The sequence below is a fragment of the Scyliorhinus torazame genome, chromosome 17 (genome assembly GCF_047496885.1).
Source record: "Scyliorhinus torazame isolate Kashiwa2021f chromosome 17, sScyTor2.1, whole genome shotgun sequence".
Lineage (NCBI taxonomy): Eukaryota > Metazoa > Chordata > Chondrichthyes > Carcharhiniformes > Scyliorhinidae > Scyliorhinus > Scyliorhinus torazame.
Window position 1 is genome coordinate 146,636,599 of NC_092723.1, and position 27,722 is coordinate 146,664,320.

Consider the following 27,722-nt stretch of genomic DNA (forward strand, 5'->3'; position numbering starts at 1 on the left):
CAGTACGTCAGTGAATCTTTAAGGATCTCAGATCGTGCACATTTCTCAGCACTTCTCCACTCAGCATATAGAAGAGTTGGTTGGACGACTGCCTTGTACACAAGGATATTGGTAACTCGAATACTCTTGTCCTTAGGCGTCACTTGTGGATTGGATACAATGTTGGATCTCCGCATCCAAGTCAGCCATAGATGAGAGGTGATCCCCAGGTTGGGGAAATGTTCCACATTTGGGAGGGTTTCTCTGTTGATGTTGATGAAGGATACATAGGATCTTGCTCTGGGGTGGATTGGCAAAGGTCCAAATTTTCGTTAGGTTGAAACCGATTCTTCGGTTTGCGTCCGCAAGGCATCAAGCATGGTTTGGAGATTCTCCTCTGAGAGCGCAGAGATGGTATTGTCGCCCGCGTACTGAAGTTCCATGAGCGATGTCAGTGTTGTTTTCTTCTTGGATTTCAACAGTTGAGGTTGAAAGATTTTCCGTCCAACTTGTAGACGATGCCCACACCACTGGGAAGCGTGCCCTTGGCAAGGTGAAGGATGGCAGCACTGAAGGTGGAGAAAAGGGTGGGGGTGATGACACATACCTGCTTGACTCCTGTCTTGATCTCAAATGTTTGTCTTATTTCTGTTGGTGAGGACTGTCAGCAACATTTTGCCGAAGAAGAGTTGGAGAATGTTGATGAATTTCTCTGGACAGCTGGCTTTTGACAGGGTCTTCCATAGCACTTCACGATTGAGTGGTTGATGTTGCTTCTGGAATTTCTCTTGCAAGTTGCCGAGCAGTAAAAGGTAACCGCTGTTCCAGTTTGGCTGGAAGCCATACTGGCTTTCCAGAAGGAATTCTTCAAAGACTGGGACAAGGCAGCTAGCAGGGATTCAGGAGATGATCTTCCTGGTGATGGAGAGGGAGGTTCCTTGGTAGTTCCCACAGTCCGCTTTGTCTCCTTTCTTGAAGATGGTGGCAATGGCAGCATCCCGGAGGTCAGCAGGGATTTCATCTCTGTGCCAGAGTTTCAGGAGCAGCTGATGAGACTATGTAGATACCACTTAAAGGCCCTGTGTGAGATGGATTCTCCACATCTGCTGAGAGGACAACAAACAGCATCATTGAAGGAGCCATGAGCACCAGCATTGAGACCACGATTATCCAAAACCAACTCCACTGGGCCAACCACATGCTTAAGGTGCCAGAGGTCCATCTGTCAAAGCATATCTTCTTTGCCCAGCTCAAGGAAGGCTCCCAAGCAAGAGGACAAAGGAAGCACTTTAGACCTCAAGAAATGCAACATAAACTTCGACGCTTTGGATTTTCTTGCTCAGAAGAGACCTACTTGGAGAAAACTCCTGATTGAAGGGACACAATTCTGCAAGCACACCTGATGGCAAGAGGGTGTCCAGGAAAGAAGCCCGAGAAAGGAATACCAATGATCTGGAGTCCAAGGATCAATCCCGCATCCCAAAATCACTTGTTTGAGTTTGCAGCAGGGGCAAAAAAGACGGCTTCAGTTTTCGCAATATTTAACTGAAGAAAACACAATAACATTCGCATACACACCATGGGCTGGGTATTCACCTTCAAGCAGGTAGTGGCAGTTGGGAGAAATCCAGGCCCGGCCCACTTGCCTCATACACAAGCCAGGAAAGAGTGCATTTTCATTCCAGGAGTGGAGGGGGAAGGGTTGGCTGTGGGCTGCAGTCAAGCCAACTGGATCAGGAAGAGGTTCAGAGGGTGTGAGGCTGGCGGTTTAAAATGCTCCATTGGTGCTTGGGAATTTATCCGTTATAATGGAATCAGTAAGGCCCACTAGTCCTAACAACCCCTCATGACCCATCCATGCTACCTCAAGCCCCCCACCTAACCCCCCCCCCCCCCCCCCCATTATGCCATGCAATGGTACTTCAATGTTCATTGACCCACTAGACACTATATAGAACCAATGAACTCCATGACAGTAGGGTGGTTAGGAAAGCTACTCATTGCTATCTTTTCACTTCAAGAAACTCCTTTTTAAAAAAAAAATATAGGACAATAAAAATGTGACCAGAAATTGCAAGCACTTGAAACCTCTACAGTGTAAATTAAAATTGTACAATTGACAAGAGGAGATCAGAGAGCCCGAGCTGTCAATCAATTTCCCTGGGACTCAGTTGTTTTAACAATCTGGGCATCCATCCAAACCACACTATTCATCTTTGGCTGATAGCCCTGAAATCCATTACAATACGTAAACACCTGAGTCCCAGAGAAAATACTTAGTTTGCAAGCTCTGGCTCTCTGTTATCTCCAGCCCACTGCATAATGTTTATCCTTTGTCGTTCAACACAACAAACTGTCCTCTCACTCATCCTTGGAACACAGTGCCATCTATAAATAATCCTATAAACACTTTATTTTTGAAAGAAGAGAAATTTTGATCGATAGTGATACTTACAGATACCTCGCAAGCTGCATTCATAGCTCAACCAACAATATCATGTCCTCCTGATGTGGAAATTCTTTGCTACATGTCCCTAAATCACAGCAGTGACTAAGTATCAAAAGTACTTCACTGACTATGAAGCACTCTGACGTGTATCGCAAAAGGCACTGTAAAAATGTAACTTTGCTGTTAAAAGATGATCGATCAATATAACAATATTTTGCAATCTTGAAAATGTCTATCAGATCACTCCTTAAGTTTTCTTAGCTCTAGTAGAAATGTCCTTGCTTCTAAAATTGCTCCATGTCTGGGTTGCCTCACGACATGCCACAGACCATTACACAAACTGGTCTACAGCGATACAAATACAATTCACACAATTTAATCAACAACACAAAGCAAACCACTTTCATCTGGTCAAAAAAATAAGACGGTCTACTTTTTAATAGAGAGAAACAAGCAATTCAAACTTTGTTACATTCAGGTCCTGATAAAAATCAATTTAATTCATAACAAGATTCATCCATCTTTTTGCAAGTTGATTGACTCATGAACTGCTCAAATCATACTTGGGTACGCTGATTTTGCACAGAGTCTTCTGGTTGTATGTTCAAAGTTAAATATCCAACTTACATCAACATTATCTATGCTTCTGATTTGCATAGTCTTTTCTCAATATTTTCTCCAGTGAATACGCTTTGTTTCTGTCAGCTTCTCTTCAAAATACAGTTCAATCTCCCGGATCATCAATTTTCTGAACCCTCGTCAATACAATTTGACAATAGAATTCCCAAAATTCCACAGCAAGTCCAATATATCGTACAATGTTTTTCTTTACAAAATTGGAATAATGTGATTTCAAACATATCAGATCTTTTTGAGAAGCGGAGTTTAGTTGATTTAGTTAGCGTCAAACACCGCTGCTCATTTATATTGAACACAGTAAGAAGTCTTACAACACCAGGTTAACCTGGTGTTGTAAGACTTCTTACTGTGCTCACCCCAGCCCAACGGCGGCATCTCCACATCATTGATACTGATACCATGCAGCAGACAAGCCATGATAGTGGCCCCAAACCACTGAGCACAGCGCTCTATTTTTCACCTTTGACCAGCTGTCAAACCTATGGAGCTTTTAAACTGATGCTAGAGCACCAAGTGAGTGGCACTCAAACCACGTTCCTGGTGGTTATCCAGTGACTTCCTGGAAAGTGCAGTGCAAGTCTCTTTAGAGGGTAAGTTTAGGCTTGGCAATAAAATCCTCCACGGCTGAACATCCTGTTGACATTCATTGCTTTGTCTCACAATTAATGTCTAAAGTACCAAAGTGCCAGTGTCAACATCTTTGACAGGAAAGAAAGAAAATTGGGAATTACTTTATTTTGTAAACTGCTGTGGGGCAAATAAAACACTAAGAAACAGAAAGGGACTCGCTGGGCAATTTTTTTTCTGGAACTGGTACAGGAAGATGTATGCTCTCTGTGCAAAACATGAGAAGCAAGGAGAACATTAAGCTAATTAAAGCAATTGGTTAATGCCTTGCACATAGAATTGGATCTCATCTTCATTCGAACATATATGTATTTGAATTATTGTAAATCACACATTAATTGGATATTTTTGCTCAGTTATATAAGGAAACAAGTCAATGCTTTGAAAGTTGATAAAGGGCTAATGTGGGAAGTACTATCACACAGAGTCCTTAGTGATGTGGAAATAGCTTGGCCTGTAACTTTCTCAGAGTGGCAATCTCCGGCGGATTGCCACTCTGGATGGACTTACCCTCGCTGAAATTCCAGAGTTTCTGTCTCACCCAACCGTCATCACTCAGGCTGGGTGAGAGAGCAGCTGTGAAGCGCACCCCTGGCTGCATCAGTGAGGAGTAACTGGGGCGCAGGAACGCCTCTTTTTTTACAGCACTAGCTGCCATAATGAAGTTGTTTAAAGAGATAATTTAAAGGCAGAGTTTCGAAGGTAAGTGGTTCAGACAATTGGTTCGGGAGGTGGGGTGTCCTGTGCGAGGCTCGGTCTGGCTAAATAGTTACTCTGCAGTTAGAAGTGATTCTTTTTCCTTCTAACTCTTTCAGAGTATCCAGTAGGGTGAAAATGGCAGAACCATCCAAAGTTAGCGATTTAAATCGCTTGTCAGATGGTCTCAGCCGAGCGCAATTGCCCAGGGGAAGTTAGCACTTCTGGACAATTTCCGGGTAAACGCTGAGGTGGGAACTTCCTAGCGGGATTCCCCAGCGTATCATTAGAGTAGTATCGCAATGCGACGCTGGGGAACCAGGAGTTATGGGCCCTTGGCAATAAAATAAGAAGTGTTGCAAATAAAGGGGTGCCACTGTTTGAGCATGTAGTGGGTACATGCTTCCATTTTAACAATCACCTTACTACAGAATACCAAAGTCGTGTTACATGTGATACTAAAGGGCTGTCACAGCAAACCATTTCCATTGGCTTTTTAACAATTCTTTCATTACAATTTCCAAATAGTCTGTTTTCACATTGTGTCATGCGAGGGCAAGAGAAGGCCGGTGATACACTGCAAGTACTGTGCAACATTTCTTTCTTATTTATTTATTTCTTGACGATTTGGATGACGTCCTCATGCTCCATTATGTGAGTCAGTCCCACTCGCTGAGGACTATACTTTGTACTTGTTCCCTAGAATTAAAAAAGTAATATTTCTCGTAAGCATAAAATTTATTTCAGATGTGAGCATGTCTCAAATATTTGAAATTTGCAATTTAATGTAGAATGTCAACATACTCACCCAGACAAGAGCATATTTGAACTGGCTTGCTAAGGTTCTATGAATTCGATGGCACTATAACAGGAAGGCAAAGGCAGGATATTTAAAATCTCTCATGCTGATGCTGTACATAACACAGATTACATTCCTGATTCAAGTTGAATCCTGCTAATTTAAAATCAAGCAAGACAGTTCAAAATATAACGGTCAATATTTGTCATCTATAATCTCTGCCCAAATCGAAAAACTAAAATAAGGAAGTTACCAAAAAAGAGTAGCTGCCTAAGTCTCCTTCCTAAATAAGTAACAGGATGATTTAACTCTCACTAAAATGTCACTAATTCACAATGTTGCTCTTTTTAGCCTTAGTCTATTTGCTCTGATTATGTCACCTTTGCTCATGAGTCGCCAGGTATCTTTATGATACCACCACGTGGTTCAAGTTCAGGTTATGATTAATAATACAGCACACCGCTTAGTAAGGATTAAAACAACGGTCATTTATTATATACAACAAGCAATATTAATACACTAATACTACTATCTATATAATAAACCTATCACTACTGGCCAATACTTAACTTAGGAAGAGCCCACCAGGTCAGGGAAACGAATGGCTTTTCCAATCAGATCTGGCCCGCGGGATTCAAAAGGCTGCTACAGGTTGGTGGCTAGGTGTCTCTACCGGATAGCGATCGCTGGATTCAAACTTACGGTTGCCGGTTGCTGGTCTTGCGAAGGTCTCGAGCAGGCGAAGAGGAGAGAGAGAGAGATCTGAACTTGGCCCCTCACATTTATAGGGCCCAGGGGCTTCCCGCCTCCTGGGGCGGCCCTTGACCCTGAGTCCCAAGTGATTGGATTTGTTCCCAATCCCTGGGGTCGATGTGTCCAATGGTGAGGCGATTCCTCGATCGGGGGGTGGTCGTTCACCTGTCTTTGTTTCGGCCACTGCAGGCGCCGACAGGTCTGGCCCGGTATTCAATTGCTAATATGTTGCAATTGTTCCCGGGGATAGCCGATTTAACTGCAGATGCCTGGATAGATGGGCTGCAAACAGTCCTGAATGTAACTGTAAATACCTGGGTTGATGGGCTGTTGATAGCCCTGAGTATCGATCTGGGCTAACTTCTCTAGAGCCGAATATGCAATACTGACTGCAGCTACCTGCTTGTGTCTCGTTAGCTGCTTTTCCCAGCAGTCTTTCGGGTTAGCCATTTCAAATTGTGTTTTGGCCAGATTAATTGGAACGCAGCCATTTCACGTGGCTACATTCCCGCCTTGTGATCCTAACGCGAATCGTGAAGGATCACATAAATGTTGTCCTCTTCGTTCCCTGACCGGGGGGGGGGGGGGCTGCACTGCACCTCCTACATGGCCACTACTCTGACCCTAGCTATGCACAAAAATTTACCTAAACAATTCTTGAGGGCGCTATGTCAGGCAGGGGCATGTATCTATAAGAAAAATAAACTGGGAACCTCTAATTTTACCTAAACAATTCTTCAAGCATTATACAATCTTATTTCTCTAAACATACAATAACAATCACAACATTTAATATACTCTTTCCTGGCTTGGCAGTCAAGCTCAGGATCATACATTTCCATACATTTTCTTTTTATTTACAGGAAAAACCGCCAGTGCATGTTTTATTATTCATATGTCGCGGGGTTCTGGGGTCTGGTCATAGCCGAATATCGGGGATCGGATCCGATAGACCGGGGTTCGAGCGCGGTACGCTCTCCTTTTCCACTTGTGGAGGCGCATGGTCTGTACTGCACAACTGAGTATAGTCAATGCCCACAGTGCCTCAATGATGTACGATAAGGAGTACCAAGTTATGAACTTGGCACACCAGGATAACGCAGCGTGGTTGGTGACTGGGCCCTCGGCACTACTGGGCCGTGAAGTGTTAACAGTAAAGGGGTTTGGAGTGATGGGGTCCGCGTTCCCGCGCAACCAAAAGTCCAGAACGAACATGTTGAGCACGATGAAAGGAGTCCTCATGGCTGTCTTCTTTCTTTCCTTTTCCTGTGTTCGCTGGTTTTCTCCAGACTTGGAGCTTCTGGAGTTCTGTAAGACAAGCGTAGTGTGTGTAAATACTTCGGTTTAATATCTGGTGTGTTAGTGTCTGTCCTTCTTGGGGCCAATTAAACCCTTATAATTGGTCACAGTATGTGACTCTCACCCCATTTTTTTTTCTTCAAAACAAATGTTTGGACACGGCACACTTCCCAATGGTGGACCAGTGCTAGGTTTATCATCAAAATGTTCCAGGATGTAAATAGCATGTGGCAGCAACCCAACGGTTGCCTAAATAAAATAAACTGTTTTTGAAAGAAAAGGTCGAATGAGGTGCGTGTGGGCCGCGACGGGTAATACTTGGGTGGAGTCCCCGGGTAGGACGGCTACCAATACCGTATCTTCCCTACCCGAGCGTTTTTGACCAACGGGGGGGGTCTCCCCAGGCAGGGCGGGTCTCACGCCGTTTCTCCACTGCCTGAGCGACCAAAGAACGGACAAAAATGTAGTCATCATGGTGGGGTTGCTGTTCTGATTCTACCATCAAATCAGAAGAGTAGCTACGATCGGGCGTCTGGTCTGGTGACCAGGTATCAGCTGAAAAGCTAGTTCGTCTGAATGGGCGTCTAGTCTGGTGACCAGGTATCTGTGGACAAGTTGGTACCGCTGAACAAGCGTCTGGCTTGCCCAATTGGATAAGAGCTAAAAAGTTCAGGTGAATGGGTGTGGGGCGGTGAGAACATTCTCCTGTAGGACGAACAACATTTAACAAACAGACAGACAACATAAAACATTCTGCAGGTTCCATCAATTCACCAAGTGTCTCCTTTAAATCATCATGTGGACACCTCAGTTCTCGGTCGCTATGGGCTCTGCCTTTTTCTTATTGAGAGTGCCTGTCGGTTGGGCACTCTGTGGTTTTTTAGGGCCATTGCATTCTTTAGCAAAATGTCCCAACTGTCCGCAATTGTAGCACCCTTGCGGTTTGGCTGGGGGGCTGTTCTTTCCCTCGTTTACCCAGGTGGGGTTGTGGAGAGTGGTTCTTACTGCCTGCATGTCTGCGACGGCTTGGTTTTCCTCGGGGGTTCTAGTTGCTGATTTGCCGTGAGCCGCTTGTTCCCAAACGCGGGACAATCTTTTGACCACCCACTTCTCATTGAGCCTCCTCCGAGGGGTCATAATTGCTACAGGCATTCTGTCCTGCTTCCGTGGCATGGGAGATAAGGCTGCGGGTCCACTTGGCCATATTGTCTGGGGACAAATGGGCACGATCTACATTGCCGAAAACGGCTTCAAAATGAATCCACAAGCGTCCTGCGAACGCTGTGGGGTGTTCAGACTTTTTCTGTCTGCATTTATTCAGACCGTCTACGGGTCACCCCGGTTGTACCCGATCGCATCCAGGATCGCGGTATGCATTTCTGCAAGGGTGCCTCCTCCTACATTCTGTGGGTCGGGAAGGGCTGCTGCGACCGATGGGTCTAAGCTGAGGACCGTGAGCTTTACCTGCTCTTTCTCATCCAGGCCGTACATGGCCGCCTGGTGTTTGACGGTGGCAAAGAAATGGTGTGGGTCTGAAGCGGGGAGGAACGGTGTGATTTTGGCACACGCGTCCTGTAATTGGGTCACTGTGAGGGGGGTGGAATATAAGACCCCCGCCTCGTCTGCTGTGGCGGTGCGGTGGGTTGTTACAGGGTTCATGGGAGCCTGTATTATCTGTTGTGTGGGGGTGCTTTCCTCCTTTGGGGTTTTCCCTGCGCACATGCTCCCTGAACATATCTCTGCGCTGTCTCTTGCAATTCTTCCCAATCAGGGCCGTCTTCCTGGTCGAAACTTTCCCCAAAGGTTTCTTAAAATCCCTTTTGGACAGAAAGCAGTGCTTTCAAGTCTGCAATCTGCTTTCGGCACTTTGCATGGTCCAAAGTACTCTGCCTTTGTTCCGTGGTTGTGGCGTGGAGCGCTCTCAAGGCTGCCTTGAGATCACTGCGTTGTTTCTGGAGCGTCTCTAACTGGTTTTCTGTTTCTTTCTTTACGCTGCAGGTCCTGATAAGCCTTTTCATATTGTGACTGGAAACTACTCAAGTGCACCAGACAAGATTGGTGACCCCGTTTGGCGTCAGCCACCTCTTCGTCCTTTGCTGTTAATTTCCCTTTTAACTCCAGGTTCTCTTTCTCAATTTCGCATACATCGATTTTACTCATCCGATGTATGCCTTCTATTTCCTTGCGGAGCGTTCTGACGACCTCCTCTGTGCCTCGCAATTGTGCCAGACAGGACACAATTGCCATCGGCTTGCGCGCTTTTGCTAAACTCTTTTTGTGGATCTCACTCAGGTTCTCCCACCAAGTATGCCCTATACTTCCAGGACCTGAGTCGTCGTTATTGCAGAAACCCTTCCACATGGGCCATCCTTTGCCCTGCAGAATTTTGCGGATTTCCACTTCCCAAACGGGACACTGTCCCGCTCCTGCGCTGCTGACTGGTGCGACAGCAAAATCTTCGGGGTTCATGAGGCGCTGCATCGCTTGCATGGCTCTCTCTTATCTGCTCGTTACGTTCGAATTTGGAACAGGGGGCTAAGGTGGTGTGGTAGATGTGGGTACGGCTTGCGCTAATTTCCGAAATACCAACTGCCGATAGTTTTTTTGTTGAGTCAAAACTATCAGTTTTGCCTTATAACCCTGTTAGTTACGCATGCATATACACACTTCAGAATTGTGAATTATTAACCAGAACCGCTTGAACACTTGTGTTTTTTTTGTTGTTTTGTTTCCGATTGGATTCTAATTCAAATGTTGGGATTCTCCCGGAGTGGTTTTCCACTTCTAAGTCGGGTCCCGTCAGGATGTCGCCAATTATGTTGCTCTTTTTAGCCTTAGTCTATTTGCTCTGATTACGTCACCTTTGCTCATGAGTCGCCAGGTATCTTTATGATACCGCCACGTGGTTCAAGTTCAGGTTATGATTAATAATACAGCACACCGCTCAGTAAGGATTAAAACAACGGTCATTTATTATATACAACAAGCAATATTAATACACTAATACTATCTATATAATAAACCTATCACTACTGGCCAATACTTAACTTAGGAAGAGCCCCCCAGGTCAGGGAAACGAATGGCTTGTCCAATCAGATCTGGCCCGCGGGATTCAAAAGGCTGCTACAGGTCGGTGGCTAGGTGTCTCTACCGGATAGCGATCGCTGGATTCAAACTTACAGTTGCCGGTTGCTGGTCTTGCGAAGGTCTCGAGCAGGCGAAGAGGAGAGAGAGAGAGAGAGATCTGAACTTGGCCCCTCACTTTTATAGGGCCCAGGGGCTTCCCGCCTCCCGGGGCGGCCCTTGACCCTGAGTCCCAAGTGATTGGATTTGTTCCCAATCCCTGGGGTCGATGTGTCCAATGGTGAGGCGATTCCTCAATCGGGGGGTGGTCGTTCACCTGTCTTTGTTTCGGCCACTGCAGGCGCCGACAGGTCTGGCCCGGTATTCAATTGCTAATATGTTGCAATTGTTCCCGGGGATAGCCGATTTAACTGCAGATGCCTGGATAGATGGGCTGCAAACAGTCCTGAATGTAACTGCAAATACCTGGGTTGATGGGCTGTTGATAGCCCTGAGTATCGATCTGGACTAACTTCCCTAGAGCCGAATATGCAATACTGTCTGCGGCTGCCTGCTTGTGTCTCGTTAGCTGCTTTTCCCAGCAGTCTTTCGGGTTAGCCATTTCAAACTGTGTTTTGGCCAGATTAATCGGAACGAGGCCATTTTATGTGGCTACAACAAGAATACAACAGCAATTGTGTGGCAGAATTGTGCATAATATTTCCCCTTCTTCCACTGAACGATGATGAGGCTTCTAAACCGTCAGGTTTAGTGGTAGCAATCTCACCTGTGAAGGCTGTGATTTTAAGCCCCACTTCAGAACTCAAGATATAATCTAGACTGACACTTCTGAGTACTTCTTTAGTCAGTAGTACCATCTTTCCAACAAGGTGGTAAACTGATTTCCGCCTGTTCAAGTAAATGTTAAAGATGATCTCACATCACCAAAAAAAAAAGGTAGGATAGTCACTCAGTGCCCTGGTCAACATTTATTGACATCAAAGATGCCCATTTATTGTCATTTGTGAGACACTGTCATGTGCAAACTGCCTGCTCGGTCTTCACTATCGAGGTAAAAAGTAACATTCCAGAAATAGCTGTAAATTACAAAATGGAACGAAAGGAGGAACTCAGGAAAATTATCAGGGAAGTGGTACAGGGCAAATTGCTGGAGCTGCAGGCTGGTAAGTCCCCGGGCCCTGATGGGCTTCGCCTTAGCACCTTACAAGAAATGGCTAAGGAGATGGCTGATTCTTTTGGTTTTAATTTTCCAAAATTCCCTAGATTTGGGGAAAGTTCCATTAGATTGGAAAATACTGTATGTTTATTCCTTTATTCAAAAAGGGAGGTAGACTGAAGCAGGAAACTACAGACCAGTTGGCTTAACATGGACCACAAGGAAAATGTTAGGAGCTATTATTAAAGATGCTATAGCGGGACACTTGGAAAAATTCAAAGTAATCAGGCAGAATCAACATGGTTTTGTGAAAGTGAAATCATGTATAACCAATTTATTGGAGTGCTTTGAAGAATTAACATATGCTGTGGATAAAGGGGAACTAATGGATGTGCTGTAATTAAAAGCTCATGGCGTAGGGGGTACCATGTTGACATGGATAGAAGATTGGCTAGCTAACAGGAACCAGTTGGCAGAAAAGGGCCTTTTTGTAGTTGACAAGATGTAACAAGTGCTGCGCCACAAGGACCAGTGCTGGTGGCTCAACATTTTACAATTTATATAAATGACTCGGATGAAGGGACCAAAGGTATGGTTGATGAGGGATAGCGAGGATGTTTCCTCTTATGGGAGAATCTGGAACTAGGTGTCACTCTTTAAAAATAAGGGGGTCACCCTATTAAAGACAGAGGTGAGAAATCTTTCTCTCAGAGGATCTTGAGTCTTTGGAGCTCTCTTCCTCAAAATGCGGTAGAGGCAGAGTCTTTGAATATGTTTAAGGCAGAGCTAGATAGGTCCTTGATTAACAAGGGTGTGAAAGGTAATAGGGAATAAGTGGGAATGTGGAATTGAGGTTACAATCGGATAAGCCATGATCTTATTGAATGGTGAAGCAGGCTTGAGGGGCTGAGTGGCCTACTCCTTTGTTCACATAAGCAGAACAATTGTGACTATGCTTCAAAAGGTAATTAATTACTATGGAGCAATTTGGGCACTCTGAGGGGGTGAAAGGTGTGATAACATTTTCTAGTAGTTTTTAAAGTATAAACAAAGGGTGCTTCACGATCAAATCCCATTTTAAAAATCAAGTATCTAGCAAGCTGCAGAAGATCACAGTTGTTGTTATCACTAGTTCTAATTAACCCACTTTCTTGAAAACATTTGAAAAGATTGTTTTGTATCTGCAGCAAAGCCTAAGGTTTGGAATGGGAGACCTATCTTGATTTCAAATTGTAGATGCCAAAACATGTTTGGGAAGCCTTTTTATTTATTCATTCACAGGATGTGGGAGTCGCCAGCTGGACCAGTACTTCTTGTTCATCCCTAATTACCCTCGAGAAGGTGGTGGCAAGCCGCCTTCTAGAACCACTGTAGTCCAAGTGGTGTAGATACACCCACAGTGCTGTTAGGAAAGGAGATTTTTTATCCAGCGACAGTGAAGGAATGACAATATAGTTCCAAGTCAGGATGGGATGTGGCTTGGTGGGGAGCTTTCAGGTTCTGGTATTCTCATGCAGCTGCTGCCCTTGTTCTTCTAGGTGGCATTGGTTGCAAGTTTGGAAGGAGTCTTGGTGAGTTGCTGAAGTGCATCTAGAGATGGTATATACTGCTGCCAATTTATGTCAGTGGTGAAGGGTGGTGGATGCGGTGCCAATCAAGCAGACTGCCTTTTCCTGGATGGCCATGACCTTCTGGAGTGCTTTTGGAGCTGCACTCATCCAAGCAAGTGGAGAGTCTTCCATCAAACTCCTGACTTGTGCCTTGTGGACAGGCTTTGGGGAAGTGGTGGTGTGGTTAGTGCTGTTAGGAAAGGAGATTTTGAACAAGAAGTGCTGGTCTCACGAGATTCCTAGCCTCTGACCTGTTCTTGTAGCCACATTATATATGGTTCTTCCAGTTCAGTTTCAACATCCCAGGATGTTGACCGTGGGAGATTCAACGATGGTAAAACTATTGAATGCCAAGGGGTGATTAGAGTGATTCTCTCTCGTTGGAGATGGTATTTGCCTGGCACTTGTGTGACACGAATGTTACTTGCCAGCCAAGTCTAGATACTGTGCAGGTCTCGCTGCATTTGGACATGGACTATTTCAGTATCTGAGGAGTCACGAATGGCTTTGAACATTATGTAGTCAACAGCTAACATCCCCACTTCTGACTTTATGATGGAAGAAAGTTCATTGGTGAAGCAGCTGAAGATGGTTGGGCCTTAGACAACTCTGAGGAACTCCTGTAGTGATGTCCTGGGACTGAGATAACTCTGACAACTGCAACCATCTTTCTTTGGTGCTCGGTATGACTTCAACCAATGGGGAGGTTTTGCCGATTCCCATTCACTTCAGTTTCATGCGGCAGGTGAAACTGAATGTAAAGTAGTACAATACAGCAGAAAGAATGAGGAGAGGCAATATAAAACCTGGAGCTACATGTGCATATGTTGAAATGTCAGGACAGGTTGAGAAAGTGGTTATAAAGTGGGTAAAGAAAGTGAGAAACCCATTCATTATGCCCACAAAAATAACACACTCAATCTGTGTTCTCTGCTTGAGTTAGCTAATTTTAAGTAGAGTAACAGTAGAGTGCTACAACCCAAATTGAGGCGAAAGTTGGCCAGAAAGATGCTTTATCTTACCACATGTTCAACCGAGGCTGATCTTCTCATAATTATAGCACCCGAAAAATCTGGTCTTTCTGTTCAAAACAAAATTTGCACTACATTGTTTATGTGCACACAAATTTAAAACACGAGGCAATTCAGTGCTGGATTTTCTCCTACCTCCTCTCTTTTTGGTGTAGATGCAGATTAACGCGAGGTATTCCCACAACATTTCAAGCAGATAGTCCAAATTCAGTTTCATTTCACAGCTAGAGAGATGGGCACATTAGATATAGATGACAAACATCCTGGCAAGCTCAAGAATTCAAAATCAGGGAAGGTTTCATAGGGATCTTGCATCGACAAACTGACCAAGATGCTGAAAGTAACGGTAAACTGGCAAAAGCTTGTTAGCATCACAGAGAACTGGAAGTGATGGAACAAGAGAATCCAGTAAAATACATTTTTAAGTGTTAGACCATATAATAATAAAAACAGAAAATGCCAGATAAATTCAGCAGGTCTGGCAACATCTGCGGAGAGAGAAACAGAATGAACACTTCAGCCTCCACTGTGGGAAAACCACATGGCAAATGAAATTTCATACTGATAAACAAATATTTCTAAGATGTCAAAAATATTGATGGGTTAAGGTGCATCAGTATGGACTTCCGGTTGCGGTTATGCCTAGGTAGGTCGCACGTTCGGCAGCTCCCGCCGGGAACGGACTTTTGGGCTCTCTAGAGGGGCCCCAACAGCAATTGTTCGACGGCTTCCAGTGTGGGAAGGTGACAGCAAGGTCCCCCCGACATTATATGGATTGGATCAGGAGTGGAGCGGTGATAAAAGTGATCTTGGAGCAGCGAAAAGTGCGAGGGAGGAAAAACAAGATGGCGGCGGGTGGAGACCAAGTAGCAGGAGCAGCAGGGGTTTCTAAAACGCTGCTTTGAGGAGCTGAAAACCGAAATGCTGGCGCCAATGAAGGTGGCGATTGAGAAGCTAGTGGAGACCCAGAAGACCCAAGGGGCGGCGATCCGGGAGGTGCGGCAAAAAGCCTCGGAGAACGAGGATGAGATCTTGGGCCTGGCGGTGAAGGTAGAGGCGCAGCACAAGAGGTGGGCGGAAAGATTTGAGGACCTGGAGAACAGGTCGAGGAGGAAGAATCTTCGGATTCTGGGTCTCCCTGAAGGAATGGAGGGGCCCGATGCTGGGGCATATGTGATCACGATGCTCAATTCGCTGATGGGTGCGGGAGCCTTCCCGAGGCCCCTGGAGCTAGATGGGGCTCACCGGGTCCTAGCAAGGAGACACAAGGCCAACGAGCTGCCAAGGGCTGTAGTGGTGAGGTTTCACCGCTTTATGGACAGAGAGTGTGTCCTGAGATGGGCCAAGAAAGAGCGGAGCAGCAGGTGGGAGAACACGGAGATCCGAATCTACCAGGACTGGAGTGCAGAGGTGGCTAAGAAGAGAGCTGGTTTCAATCGGGCTAAGGCGGTGCTCCATCAGAAGAGGGTGAAGTTTGATATGCTGCAGCCAGCGCGATTGTGGGTCACGTTCCAGGAACGGCACCACTATTTTGAAACGCCCGATGAGGCATTGAGCTTTATATGGACTGAAAAGTTGGACTCAAATTGAGGGTTTGCTGTGGAGGGATGTTTACTGTGTATATGGTGTTTATTACGTTTAGGGAATGGTCCTTTGGTTTGAGTGCTGGATGGGGATGGGTGAATGGATTTGAGGGGAAGACTGTGGGAGAGTGTGGGCGTCGGTGTTGGAGGGGCAGACCCCCACGACGGAAGAGGGGGAGTGGAGGCCCGGGGAGGGGGAATTGGGGGTAAGGCCGCAAAAGGAGCTGCGCCAGAGGGGCGGGGCCAGCTCAGGAAAGCGCAGGCTTTTTCCCGCGCTGGGGAATGACGGGGGCGGGCGGCGTGGGCGGTGCTGGAGAGGAGCGCACACTGACTGCCGGGGGGAGGGGGGATTCTCACACTGGGGAGGGGGGTCGATGGAATGGCGGGAGAGGCCGGGGTCACCAGGAATCAGCTGACTTACGGGAGAGTTATGGGGGGAGCAAAAGGGCTAGATGTGGATCTAGCGGGGGGGGGGTATAGGATTGCTGCTGCATTGGCCAAAGGGGTGCTGGAAGTAGGAGAGGTGGTCGGGGCGGGGGTCCGCCGTCTGGGGGTCTGGAGGGTGCGGGAGGCGCGGGCACGTGGCTGGCCTAGAAAAGGAGACGGCTAGTCGGCAGGGGCAGGGGGGGGGGGGGGGGGGGAGCAGCCCCCCAATCCAGCTGATAACTTGGAATGTGAGGGGCCTGAACGGGCCGGTCAAGAGGGCCCGGGTTTTCGCGCACTTAAAGGGACTGAAGGCAGACGTGGTTATGCTCCAGGGACACATTTCAAGGTGGCAGATCAGGTTCGGTTGAGAAAGGGATGGGTAGGACAGGTATTCCATTCAGGGCTGGATGCAAAGAACAGAGGGGTTGCAATACTGGTGGGGAAGCGGGTGTCATTTGAAGCAATGAATATTGTAGTGGATAATGGAGGTCGATATGTGATGGTGAGCGGTAGGTTGCAGGGGGTGCGGGTGGTACTGGTAAACATATATGCCCCGAAATGGGATGATGCCGGATTTATGAAACGCATGCTGGGTCGGATTCCGGATCTGGAGGTAGGAAGCTTGATAATGGGGGGGGGATTTCAACACGGTGCTGGACCCAGCACTGGATCGCTCTAGGTCCAAGACAGGCAAGAGGCCGGCTGCGGCCAAGGTGCTTAGGGGGTTTATGGACCAGATGGGGGAAGTGGATCCATGGAGGTTTGTCAGGCCCCTGGCCAGGGAATTTACATTATTTTCCCAAGTCCATAGAGCCTACTCCCGGATAGATTTGTTTATTCTGAGTAGGGCACTAATCCCGAAAGTGGAGGGAACGGAGTATTCGGCCATAGCCATCTCAAACCACGCCCCGCACTGGGTGAAGCTGGAGTTAGGAGAGGAGAGGGACTAGCGCCCGCTGTGGCACCTTGACGTGGGATTATTGGCGGATGAGGTGGTGCGCGGGCGGGTGTGCACTGAAAGATATTTGGAGGCCAACGACAACGGGGAGGTGCAGGTGGGGGTAGTCTGGGAGGCGTTGAAGGCGGTGGTCAGGGGAGAGTTAATCTCCATCAGGGCCCACAGGGAGAAGAGAGAGGGCAGGGAGAGGGAGAGGTTGGTGGGGGAGATCTTAAGGCTGGACAGGAGATATGCAGAGGCCCCCGAGGAGGGACTACTCAGGGAGCGGCAGAACCTCCAGACGGAGTTCGACCTGTTGACCACAGGGAAAGCAGAGGCAGTGGAGGAAAGCGCAGGGGGCGACGTACGAGTATGGGGAGAAGGCGAGTCGGATGCTGGCACACCAGCTTCGTAAGAGAGCGGCAGCAAGGGAGATAGGTGGAGTTAAGGATAGCGAGGGGATTACGGTGCGGAGTGCGGTGAGAATAAACAAGGTATTTAGGGACTTCTATGGGGATCTGTACAGTTCTGGGCCCCCAGCGGGTGAAGAGGGGATGCGACGATTTTTGGATCAGCTGAAGTTCCCGAGGGTGGAGGAGCAGGAGGTGGCTGGTTTAGGGGTGCCAATTGGGCTGGAGGAGCTGGTTAAAGGATTGGGAGCATGCAGGTGGGGAAGGCCCTGGGGCCAGATGGGTTCCCGGTCGAGTTTTACAGGAAATACGTGGACCTGCCAGGCCCGTTGCTAGCGAGGACTTTCAATAAGGCAAGGGAGGGGGGGACCTTGCCCCCGACAATGTCCAGGGCGCTGATCTCTCTGATCCTGAAGCGGGACAAGGACCCACTGCAATGTGGGTCGTATAGACCGATCTCGCTCCTCAATGTGGATGCTATGTTGCTGGCAAAAGTGCTGGCTACGAGAATTGAGGACTGTGTCCCGGGGGTGATTCATGAGGACCAGACGGGATTTGTAAAGGGCAGGCAGCTAAACACTAATGTGCAGAGGCTCCTCAATGTGATTATGATGCCCTCGGTGGAGGAAGAAGCGGAGGTAGTGGCAGCTGTGGACGCGGAGAAGGCCTTCAACCGGGTGGAGTGGGAGTATCTCTGGGAAGTGCTACGGAGGTTTGGGTTCGGGGAGGGGTTCATCAGTTGGGTTAGGTTGCTATATAGAGCCCCGGTGGCGAGTGTGGCTACGAATCGGCGGAGGTCGGATTACTTTCGGCTGTACCGAGGGACGAGGCAGGGGTGCCCCCTGTCCCCCTTGTTGTTTGCACTGGCAATTGAGCCTCTGGCCATGGCACTAAGGGAGTCCAGGAAATGGAGGGGACTGGTCCGAGGGGGAGAGGAACATCGGGTGTCGCTGTATGCAGACGACCTGTTGCTGTATGTGGCGGATCCAGTGGAGGGGATGGCGGAGGTCATGCGGATCCTAAGGGAGTTTGGGGGCTTCTCGGGGTACAAGCTCAATGTAGGGAAAAGTGAGCTCTTTGTGGTGCATCCAGGGGACCAGGGAAAAGAGATAGATGACCTACAGTTGAAGAGGGCGGAAAGGAGCTTTTGGTACTTAGGGATCCAAGTGGCAGGGAGTTGGGGGGCCTTGCACAAGCTCAATTTGACGCGGTTGGTGGAGCAGATGGAGGAGGATTTCAAAAGATAGGATGTGCTGCCACTCTCGCTAGCGGGCAGGCTGCAGTCGGTTAAAATGACGGTCCTCCCGAGGTTTGTCTTTGTGTTCCAGTGCCTTCCCATTATGATTCCCAAGGCCTTTTTCAAATGGGTAGGTAGGAGCATCATGGGTTTTGTGTGGGCAAACAAGACCCCGAGGGTAAAGAGGGTGTTTCTGGAGCGCAGCAGGGACAGGGGGGGGCTGGCGCTGCCAAATCTGTGTGACTATTATTGGGCTGCCAATGTGGCGATGATCCGTAAGTGGGTAATGGAGGGAGAGGCGGCGACGTGGAAGAAGAGGTCAGAGATGGCGCCCTGTGTGGGCACGAGCCTGAGGGCGCTGGCGACGGCACCGCTGCCGCTCTCGCCGACAAGGTACACCACGAGTCCGGTGGTGGCGGCGACGTTCAAGATCTGGGGGCAGTGGAGACGACACAGGGGCGAGGTGGGAGCCTCGGTTTGGTCCCCGATTCGGGAGAACCATCGGTTCATCCCGGGAAGGATGGATGGGGGGGTTACGGAGCTGGCATCGGGCAGGGATTAGAAGAATGGGGGACCTGTTTATAGATGGGACGTTTGCGAGCCTAGGGGCGCTGGAGAAGTTTGGGTTACCCCCGGGAAATGCTTTCAGGTATATGCAAGTGACGGCGTTTGTGAGGCGGCAGGTGAGGGAATTTCCGCTGCTGCACAGGGGATTCAGGACAGGGTGAATACGGGTGTATGGGTTGGAGAAGGCAAGGTTTCGGCGATCTACCAGGAGCTGAAAGAAGAGGAGGCCTCGGTAGCAGAGTTAAAGGGCAAGTGGGAGGAGGAGCTTGGAGAGGAGATAGATGAGAGTCTGTGGGCTGATGCCCTGAGTAGGGTTAATTCTTCCTCCTCTTGCGCCAGGCTCAGCCTAATACAATTCAAGGTTACTCACAGAGCGCATATGACAGGGACGAGGTTGAGTAGGTTCTTTAGGGGGGGGGGGACAGATGTGGGAAGCCCGGCGACTCACGCCCACCAGTTCTGGTCATGCCCGGCACTGGATGGGGTTTGGAGAGGCTTCGCGAGCACTATCTCCAAGGTGGTGAAAATCCAGGCCAAGCCGAGTTGGGGTTTGGCACTATTTGGGGTAACGGACGAGCCGGGAGTGCAGGAGGTGAAAGAGGCCGGTATCCTGGCCTTTGCGTCCCTGGTAGCCCGGCGGAGGATCCTGCTAGTATGGAAGGATGCGAAGCCCCCCGGTGTGGAAGCCTGGATAAATGACATGACAGGATTCATTAAGCTGGAGAGCATATAAGTTTGCCTTACGAGGGTCTGTGCAGGGGTTCTTCAGGCGGTGGCAACCGTTCCTAGACTATCTCGCGGAGCGTTAGGAGGAGGTCAGCAGCAGCAGCAACCCAAGGGTGGGGAGGGGAGGGGGGAGAGGGGGGGTCTCTTTCAGGGGGGGGGAACTCGGGTGGGGTTTTCCCTATGGTACCTCTGAATGTCATATGGGGGGGGGGTTACTGTATATGGGGGAAACCCAATGTATAAGTTTTGTATAATTTTTGATTGTGGGGTTTGTGTTTCTTTCTTTTTGTAATGGGGGGGGGGGGGGGTTTGTTAAAAATTCTTTTGTAAAATTTGAATAAACATATTTTTTTTAAAAGGTGCATCAGTACAGGAATAGGTGAAGTGTTAGCAGGCTATTTGATTGTGGAGGATTGCCACAATGGACTACTTCAATCCTGTCCTCACAGGTATAATAGGGCTACTTCAGAAATCACAGTGTAGCAATTAGCAGCAGGGGTTTGGCTGATATTTCACTGCCCCTCAAATCTGTTCGATCAGGTCACAGCTGATTAGTATCTTATCCTGTACTCAAAGGTATAATATAGGTGGCTTCAATTGTACAATTAATGAGCAGGGGAAGACAGAAAGGGACCTGGGATTATTTGTAGGCCCTTTGTTTTCAATGCCTAATGTGGTGAAGTAATTAAAAAGAAAATTAGATGTCAAATTGTGCATTATTCAACGACTCAGTATTAAATGGATCGTCCACTGCCATCGCTATAAACTGTCCCTACCATAAAATAGATCTTCCTCTCATGGCATTCCGAAGGAATAATTCCCTGTGTGCCTCTCTGGTCCATTCTTCCATCACCCTTAATGCTGCTTTACTTCCACTGGCACTTGCTTAAGCAAACAAAGGCTTCCCTATCACCCCTTCCCAGGGCCTGAAACACTCCTTCCAGGTCAATGATTTACTTGTACTTCTTACAAACTCGTCATGCGTTACTTGCAATGTAGTTTCTAGTCTGTCGGGGAGACTAAACACAGATTGAGTGCTCGCTTTGCTGAACATTCCCATCTCATTCGCTCACGTGACTCTGAGCTTCCAGTCACCTGTCGCTTTAATTCTCCTTCCCACTCTCAGGATTCTGACCAGAGATCACTGTATTTACAGCATTCCTCTTTTTATTTCAGATCTGTAGCATCAATGGTTTTTTTGTCCTTTGTTTAAAGGCAGTGAAATATCAGCCAAACCCCTGCTGCTAATTGCTACACTGTGATTTCTGAAGTAGCCCTATTATATCTGTGAGGACAGGATTGAAGTAGTCCTTTGTGGCAATCCTCCACAATCAAATAGCCTGCTAATACTTCACCCAAGGCCAATTGCCTACAATATCAATGGATGAAAAGGACCCATAGAAATACAGAGTTAATGATTTCCGAGCAGGAGAAAATGAGCAGGAGGTGGAGTAATATTTCATAATTTCTTCCACCAGTCTAGTGACATACTCAGTACTTTCATTCCATTCAGCAGCCTAGTAAAAATGGGCTTTTAATTTTCATACAGCATGCTGTATACATTTGAAATGAGGAACAGCAATATTTTATAGCACAGGTAACTTTGTGTAAAAAGCTTACCTAATGACTACACTGTGCAGCTGCCTGGCCAATCGGTCCACTTCCTCCAAGGAGATCTGATCAATTTTATTATAAACCTTTTTTAAAAGGCAAAACAAAAGCAAAATACTAAATACTGTGATTGAAAACATGGAAAAACATTAAGCATTTACAGACAAATCACAATACTAGTTATATAAGTGCAAAGTCTTTTTTGCACAGAACTTCTGTAATTCTGCAGGGCTGGGGTTTAGCATTCATGAAATTTGAATAAAGCAGCATTTTGATGATACACAAGACACATTAAACAAAATCTTCCCTCATCGACAGAACTCTCATCTTTACAGAGCAATTTTGCTGCTCTTTTACTGGAGGTAGCTACACCTGTTGGGATATAGAAACCAGGCAAAAAAAGCTGCCCTCTATCAGTGTGTTGGTACGGTAGTCACCACAGAGGGCATCACAGCCTTGACCTTGCCTGATATTTGTACATATACATTTTTTAGTAGAAAGAACAAAAGCGAGATGCAACTTGAAGTTATATTGGGTTTCACTACAACAATGAACGTATGGTTGACAACACCTATCGCACAAACTCTACGGGCCAATAAAATGCCAAGAACAGTAAAACATTATGAAAACATGTCAGATGACATCTTTAATGCAAAGTTGAAGTTTATGGTTGGTAATATTCTACAAATTTGTGGTCAAGTGACAATCTGGTGGCTTCACAATTGGCGCATAATTTACCAATGCATTCTACCTTTTAAAATATGCTGCTCCTGATCAATTTTGCTTTGAAAAAGATAATGGTAGTGTAGAAAGTTCAAAGAGCAGCACGTATTCTACCATTCAAATATATCAGGCAGATTATTTGCATGAGGAAAAGATAACGATATATGATCGAAAGCAGGCTTCACGTGAATTAGGATATTTACCCTCCAGAGACTAGAGTCCCTTTATGTTGTTTTTCCCACGTTAGGTACATGTTCACAGTTGCCTTGGAGACATGCCCTGTAATTGGCCCCACGGTCCTGCATTGCAGTGTGTGAAGGGCTTGGCCTCATTCCATGTAAACAAAAGTACTTGGCCTCTGCTCTCTACCTCTTAAGAGACAGATTCATCTTCCGCAGAGGCATTGAGCACCTTTTCCTTAAAAATCATTATTTTCATATCACCTTTCTAGTTCACATTTGTTTTTTTTAAAGTACTACATGAAAAATTGTCCATCTGGAAATAGAGTCTGACTTACATAAAGACAAGGCATGTGCACACGGTTTCCAACTACCACATCTATAAATTCATCCGGAGTTGCATCTTCCCTGAAGAGAATTTCCGCATTAAAGATTTCTGAATTGGAAATATTAAGGATCAAAATATAACCTTGATTCTTCTAATTAATACTACAGTTGAGACAATTTTCAATTGCTGCCCACCTGCTTAGTGCTGGAAAACAGGACAGACAGTTGAACGTGAATAATTTAAAATAAATTCCCCCCTCCTTAGTTACCGTGAGGCAATCTCCAGGCAAGCCTGAAAATGGGAAGCCACTGGTACCGCACAAATCAGGCAGAAGCGGACATAAATATGCTAATTGGAGCCACTGCCAATTTTCCACATGGACGTGGGGGCTGGAGGAATTACCTGCAGCCAATCATTCTGTGGATCTCCCCCTGGATTTCCTTCTCCATAGATTGAAACTAGCACAGTAGATAGGGGGGAAAACCAGTGAATATTGTGTATTTGGACTTGCAAAAAGCATTCAAGAAGATGCCATACCATGCAAAAAAATCACAGAAAAAAAAGACTCATTTGAGGATTGGTCAGGGACTACAAGGATGCGGGTTGGGCCTTAGCTGTTTACAATCTATATCAATGACCTAGATGAAGGGACAAATGTATCCAAACTTGCTGACAATACACATTTAGACAGAAAAATAAGCCATTAAGAAATGCAGAGACTGCAGACTGATATAGATAGGTTAAGTGACTGGGTGAGAATATTGCAGATGGAAAATAAAGTGTGAAGTTATCCACTTTGGAAGGAAAAATAGAAAGCAGAATTTTTCTGAAATGTCGAGAGGCTGGGAAATGTTGGCATTCAGAGGCACTTGGGTGTCCTTGTACATATCACAGAAACTTAACATGCAGGTACAGCAAACAATTAATAAAGCAAATGGTGTATTAGCCTTTATTACAAATAGGAAGTGGAGAGATCTTATTGCAATTGTGTAAAACCTTGGCGAGACCACAGCTGGGGAGTATTATGTACAATTCTGGCCTTCTTACCAAAGGAAGGATATACTAGTCTTGGAGGGAGTGCAGCAAAGGTTCAATAGACTGATCCGTGGAATTAGGGGCTTCTTTTATGCGCAAAGATAAAGTAAATTAGGCCTATAATCCGTGGAGTATAGAAGATTGAGAGATGATCGAATTGAAGGGTATAAAATTAAAATAGAATTTGATAGAGTGGATGCTGGGAGAATGGTTCCCAGATTGGGGAGTCTAGAATTAGAATTATTACCACTAAGCTAGTCCCAAATTACCTGCATTTGGCCCAAATCCCTTTATACCCATATAACTGTCTAAATGTTTTTTTTTTAAATGCCTTTTATTACAAACATGTATCAAAACTGGTTACAACACCTAAACACCCCAGGAAACATACTTCCCAGCAATCAACTGTAGTCTGTACAAATTTTTCTGCCCCCCCCGGCCCTGGTGACAAACAGCTCCTCAAACACAGTCACAAACAACCCCCACCTTTTCTCAAACCCTTCTACAGAGCCCCTTAACTCATATCTTATCTTCTCCAACTGCAGGAAGTCGCACAAGTCACCCAACCAAGCCGTTACCCCCGGTCTAAATGCTTTTTAAAAGACAAAATTGTACCTGCCTCTGGCAGCTCATTCCAGACACTTACCACCCGCTGTGAAAGAATTGCCCGCCTGGACCCTTTTGTATCTCTCCCCTCTCACCGTAAACCTATGCCCTCTAGTTGTAGACTCCCCTACCGTTGGAAAATATGTTGACTATCTACCTTATCTATGCCCCTCATTATTTCATAGACCTCCATAAGATTATCCCTAAGCCTCCCACGCTCCAGGGAAAAAAGTCCCAGTCTGTCCAGCCTCCCCTTATAACTCAAACCATTAAGTTCCGGTAGCATTCTAGTAAATCTTTTCTGCACTCTTTCTAGTTTAATAATATCCTTTCTATAATAGGGGGACCAGAACTGTACACAGTATTCCAAGTGTAGCCTTACTAATGTCTTGTATAACTTATACAAGACATCCCAACTCTTGTATTCAATGTTCTGACCAATGAAACCAAGCATGCTGAATGCCTTCTTCACCACCTTGTCCACCTGTGAGTCCACTTTCAAGGAGCTATGAACCTGTACTCCTAGATCTCTTTGTTCTATAACTCTCCGCAACACCCTACCATTAACGGAATATGTCCTGCCCCAATTTGATCTACCAAAATGCATCATCTCATATTTATCTGAATTAAACTCCATCTGTCATTCATCGGCCACTGGCCCAGTTGATCAAGATCCCGTTGCAATCCTTGATAAACTTCTTCACTGTCCACTATGCCATCAATCTTGATGTCATCTGCAAACTTACTAACCATGCCTCCTAAATTCTCATCCAAATCATTAATGTAAATAACAGATAACAGTGGACCCAGCACTGATCCCTGAGGCACACTGCTGGTCACAGGCCTCCAGTTTGAAAAACAACCCTCTACAACCACCCTTTGTCTTCTGTCATCAAGCCAATTTTGTACCCAATTGGCAACCTCACCCTGGATCCCATGAGATTTAACCTTATGCAACAACCTGCCATGCGGTACCTTGTCAAAGGCCTTGCTAAAGTCCATGTAGACAACGTCGACTGCACTGCCCTCATCTTCCTTCTTGGTGACCTCTTCAAAAAAACTCAATAATAATAATAATCTTTATTAGTGTCACAAGTAGGCTTACATTAACACTGCAATGAAGTTACTGTGAAAATCAAATTCATGAGACATGATTATCCATTCACAAAGTCATGTTGACTGTCCATAATCAGTCCTTGCCTCTCTAAATGCCTCTAGATCCTGTCTCTTAGAATACCTTCTAACAACTTACCAACCAGACATTAGACTCACTGGTCAGTAGTTCCCAGGCTTTTCCCTGCGGCCCTTCTTAAATAAAGGCACAACATTTGCTATCTTCCAATCTTCAGGCACCCCAGCTTTGGCTACGACAATTCAAACACTTCTGCTAGGGGATCCGTAATTTTTTCCTTAGCCACCCACAACGTCCTGGGATACATTTCATTAGGTCCCGGGGATTTGTCTACCTAAATCGACTTTAAGACTTGCACCTCCTTCTATGTAATGTGTACAACTCCTCAAGACATCACTATTTATTTCAAGTTCCCCAACACCCATGCCTTTCTCAACAATAAATACCAATGAGAAATATTCATTTAGGATCTCACCCATCTTTTGTGGATCCGCACATAGATGACCTTGTAGATCCTTAAGCGGCCCTACTCTCTCCCTAGTTATTCTTACGCCCTTTATGCATTTGTAGAAGCTCCTTGAATTCTCCTTTGCCTTATCTGCCATAGAAATCCCATATCCCCTTTTTGTTCTCCTAATTTCTCTCTCAACTCTACTCTGAAAACCTCTATACTCTTCAAGGAATCCACTTGATCCTAGCTGCCTATGCATGTCATATGCTTCCTTCTTCTTTTTGACCAGGGCCTCAATATCCCGAGTCATCAAGGGTTCCCTACTTTTACCAGCCTTGCCCTTCACTCTAAAAGGAATACGATTTCTCTGAACCCTGGTCAACACACGGCGGCAGGGTGGCACAGTGGTTAGCTTCAGGGTCCCAGGTTCAATTCTGGCCTTGGGTGACTGTGTGGAGTTTGCACTTTCTCCCTATGTCTGCATGGGTTTCCTCCGGGTACTCCGGTTTCCTCCCACAGTCCAAAGATGTGCATGTTGTGGGCAGCACGGTAGCATTGTGGATAGCACAATTGCTTCACAGCTCCAGGGTCCCAGGTTCGATTCCGGCTTGGGTCACTGTCTGTGCGGAGTCTGCACATCCTCCCCGTGTGTGCGTGGGTTTCCTCCGGGTGCTCCGGTTTCCTCCCACAGACCAAAGATGTGCAGGTTAGGTGGATTGACCATGATAAATTGCCCTTAGTGTTGGGTGGGGTTACTGGGTTATGGGGATAGGGTGGAGGTGTTGACTCGGTGCAGACTCGATGGGCCGAATGGCCTCCTTCTGCACTGTAAATTCTATGATCTATGATGTTAGGTGGATTGGCCATGCTAAATTGCCCATTAGTTTCCAAAAGGTTAGGTGGGGTTACGGGGAAAGGTTTTTTTTTTCCAAGGGCCAGTACAGACCCGATGAGCCAAATGGCCTCCTTCTGCACTGTAAATTCTATGATTCACACTTTTGTGAAAGCCTCCCACTTACCAGCCGTCCCTTTGCCTGCCAACAGGCTCCTCTAATCAACCTTTGAAGGTTCTTGTCTAATACCATCAAAATAATAATAGAATTCTTATTAGTGTCACAAGTAGGCTCACATTAATATTACAATGAAATTACTGTGAAAATCCCCTAGTCGTCACACTCCGGTGCCTGTTTGGGTACAAAGGGAGAATTCAGAATGTCCAATTCACCTAACACGTACGTTTTTCAGGACTTGTGGGAGGAAACCAAAGCACCCGGAGGAAACCCACGCAGACACGGGGAGAACGTGCAGACTCCGCACAGACAGTGACCCAAGCCGGGAATCAAACCTGGGACCCTGGCGCTGTGAAGCAACAGTGCTAACCACTGTGCTACCATGCTGCTCATTGGCCTTGTCGCAATTAGAATTTTAACATTTGGGCCAGACCTATCATTCTCCACAGCTATCTTAAAACTAATGGAATTATGGTCACTGGTCCCAAAGTGATCCCTCACTAACACTTCTGTCACCTGCCGTTCCTTATTTCCCAAGAGGAGGTCAAGTTTTGCCCCCTCTCTAGTCAGGCCATCCACATACGGAATGACAAATTCCTCCTGAATACACCGAACAAATTTCTCTCCATCCAAGCCCGA

General features: G+C 46.5%; 1 protein-coding gene across 2 annotated transcripts in view; it reads right to left on the reverse strand.

The window, feature by feature from the left end:
• Positions 1–2,829: 2,829 nt before the first annotated feature.
• Positions 2,830–27,722, reverse strand: part of drg2 (developmentally regulated GTP binding protein 2) — a 101,787-nt gene continuing 76,894 nt past the window's right edge. Inside the window, exons 8-13 of one of the 2 annotated variants that reach the window (XM_072481242.1) lie at positions 22,860–22,957; positions 21,629–21,705; positions 14,258–14,346; positions 14,114–14,172; positions 5,199–5,252; positions 2,830–5,089 (exon numbers count right to left, since the gene is read on the reverse strand). In XM_072481242.1, the coding sequence (XP_072337343.1) occupies positions 5,003–5,089; positions 5,199–5,252; positions 14,114–14,172; positions 14,258–14,346; positions 21,629–21,705; positions 22,860–22,957 (464 nt within the window). In that variant the 3' untranslated portion in view covers positions 2,830–5,002. The remainder of the gene's footprint in view (positions 5,090–5,198; positions 5,253–14,113; positions 14,173–14,257; positions 14,347–21,628; positions 21,706–22,859; positions 22,958–27,722) is intronic. The other variant, XM_072481243.1, reaches the window with a different exon arrangement.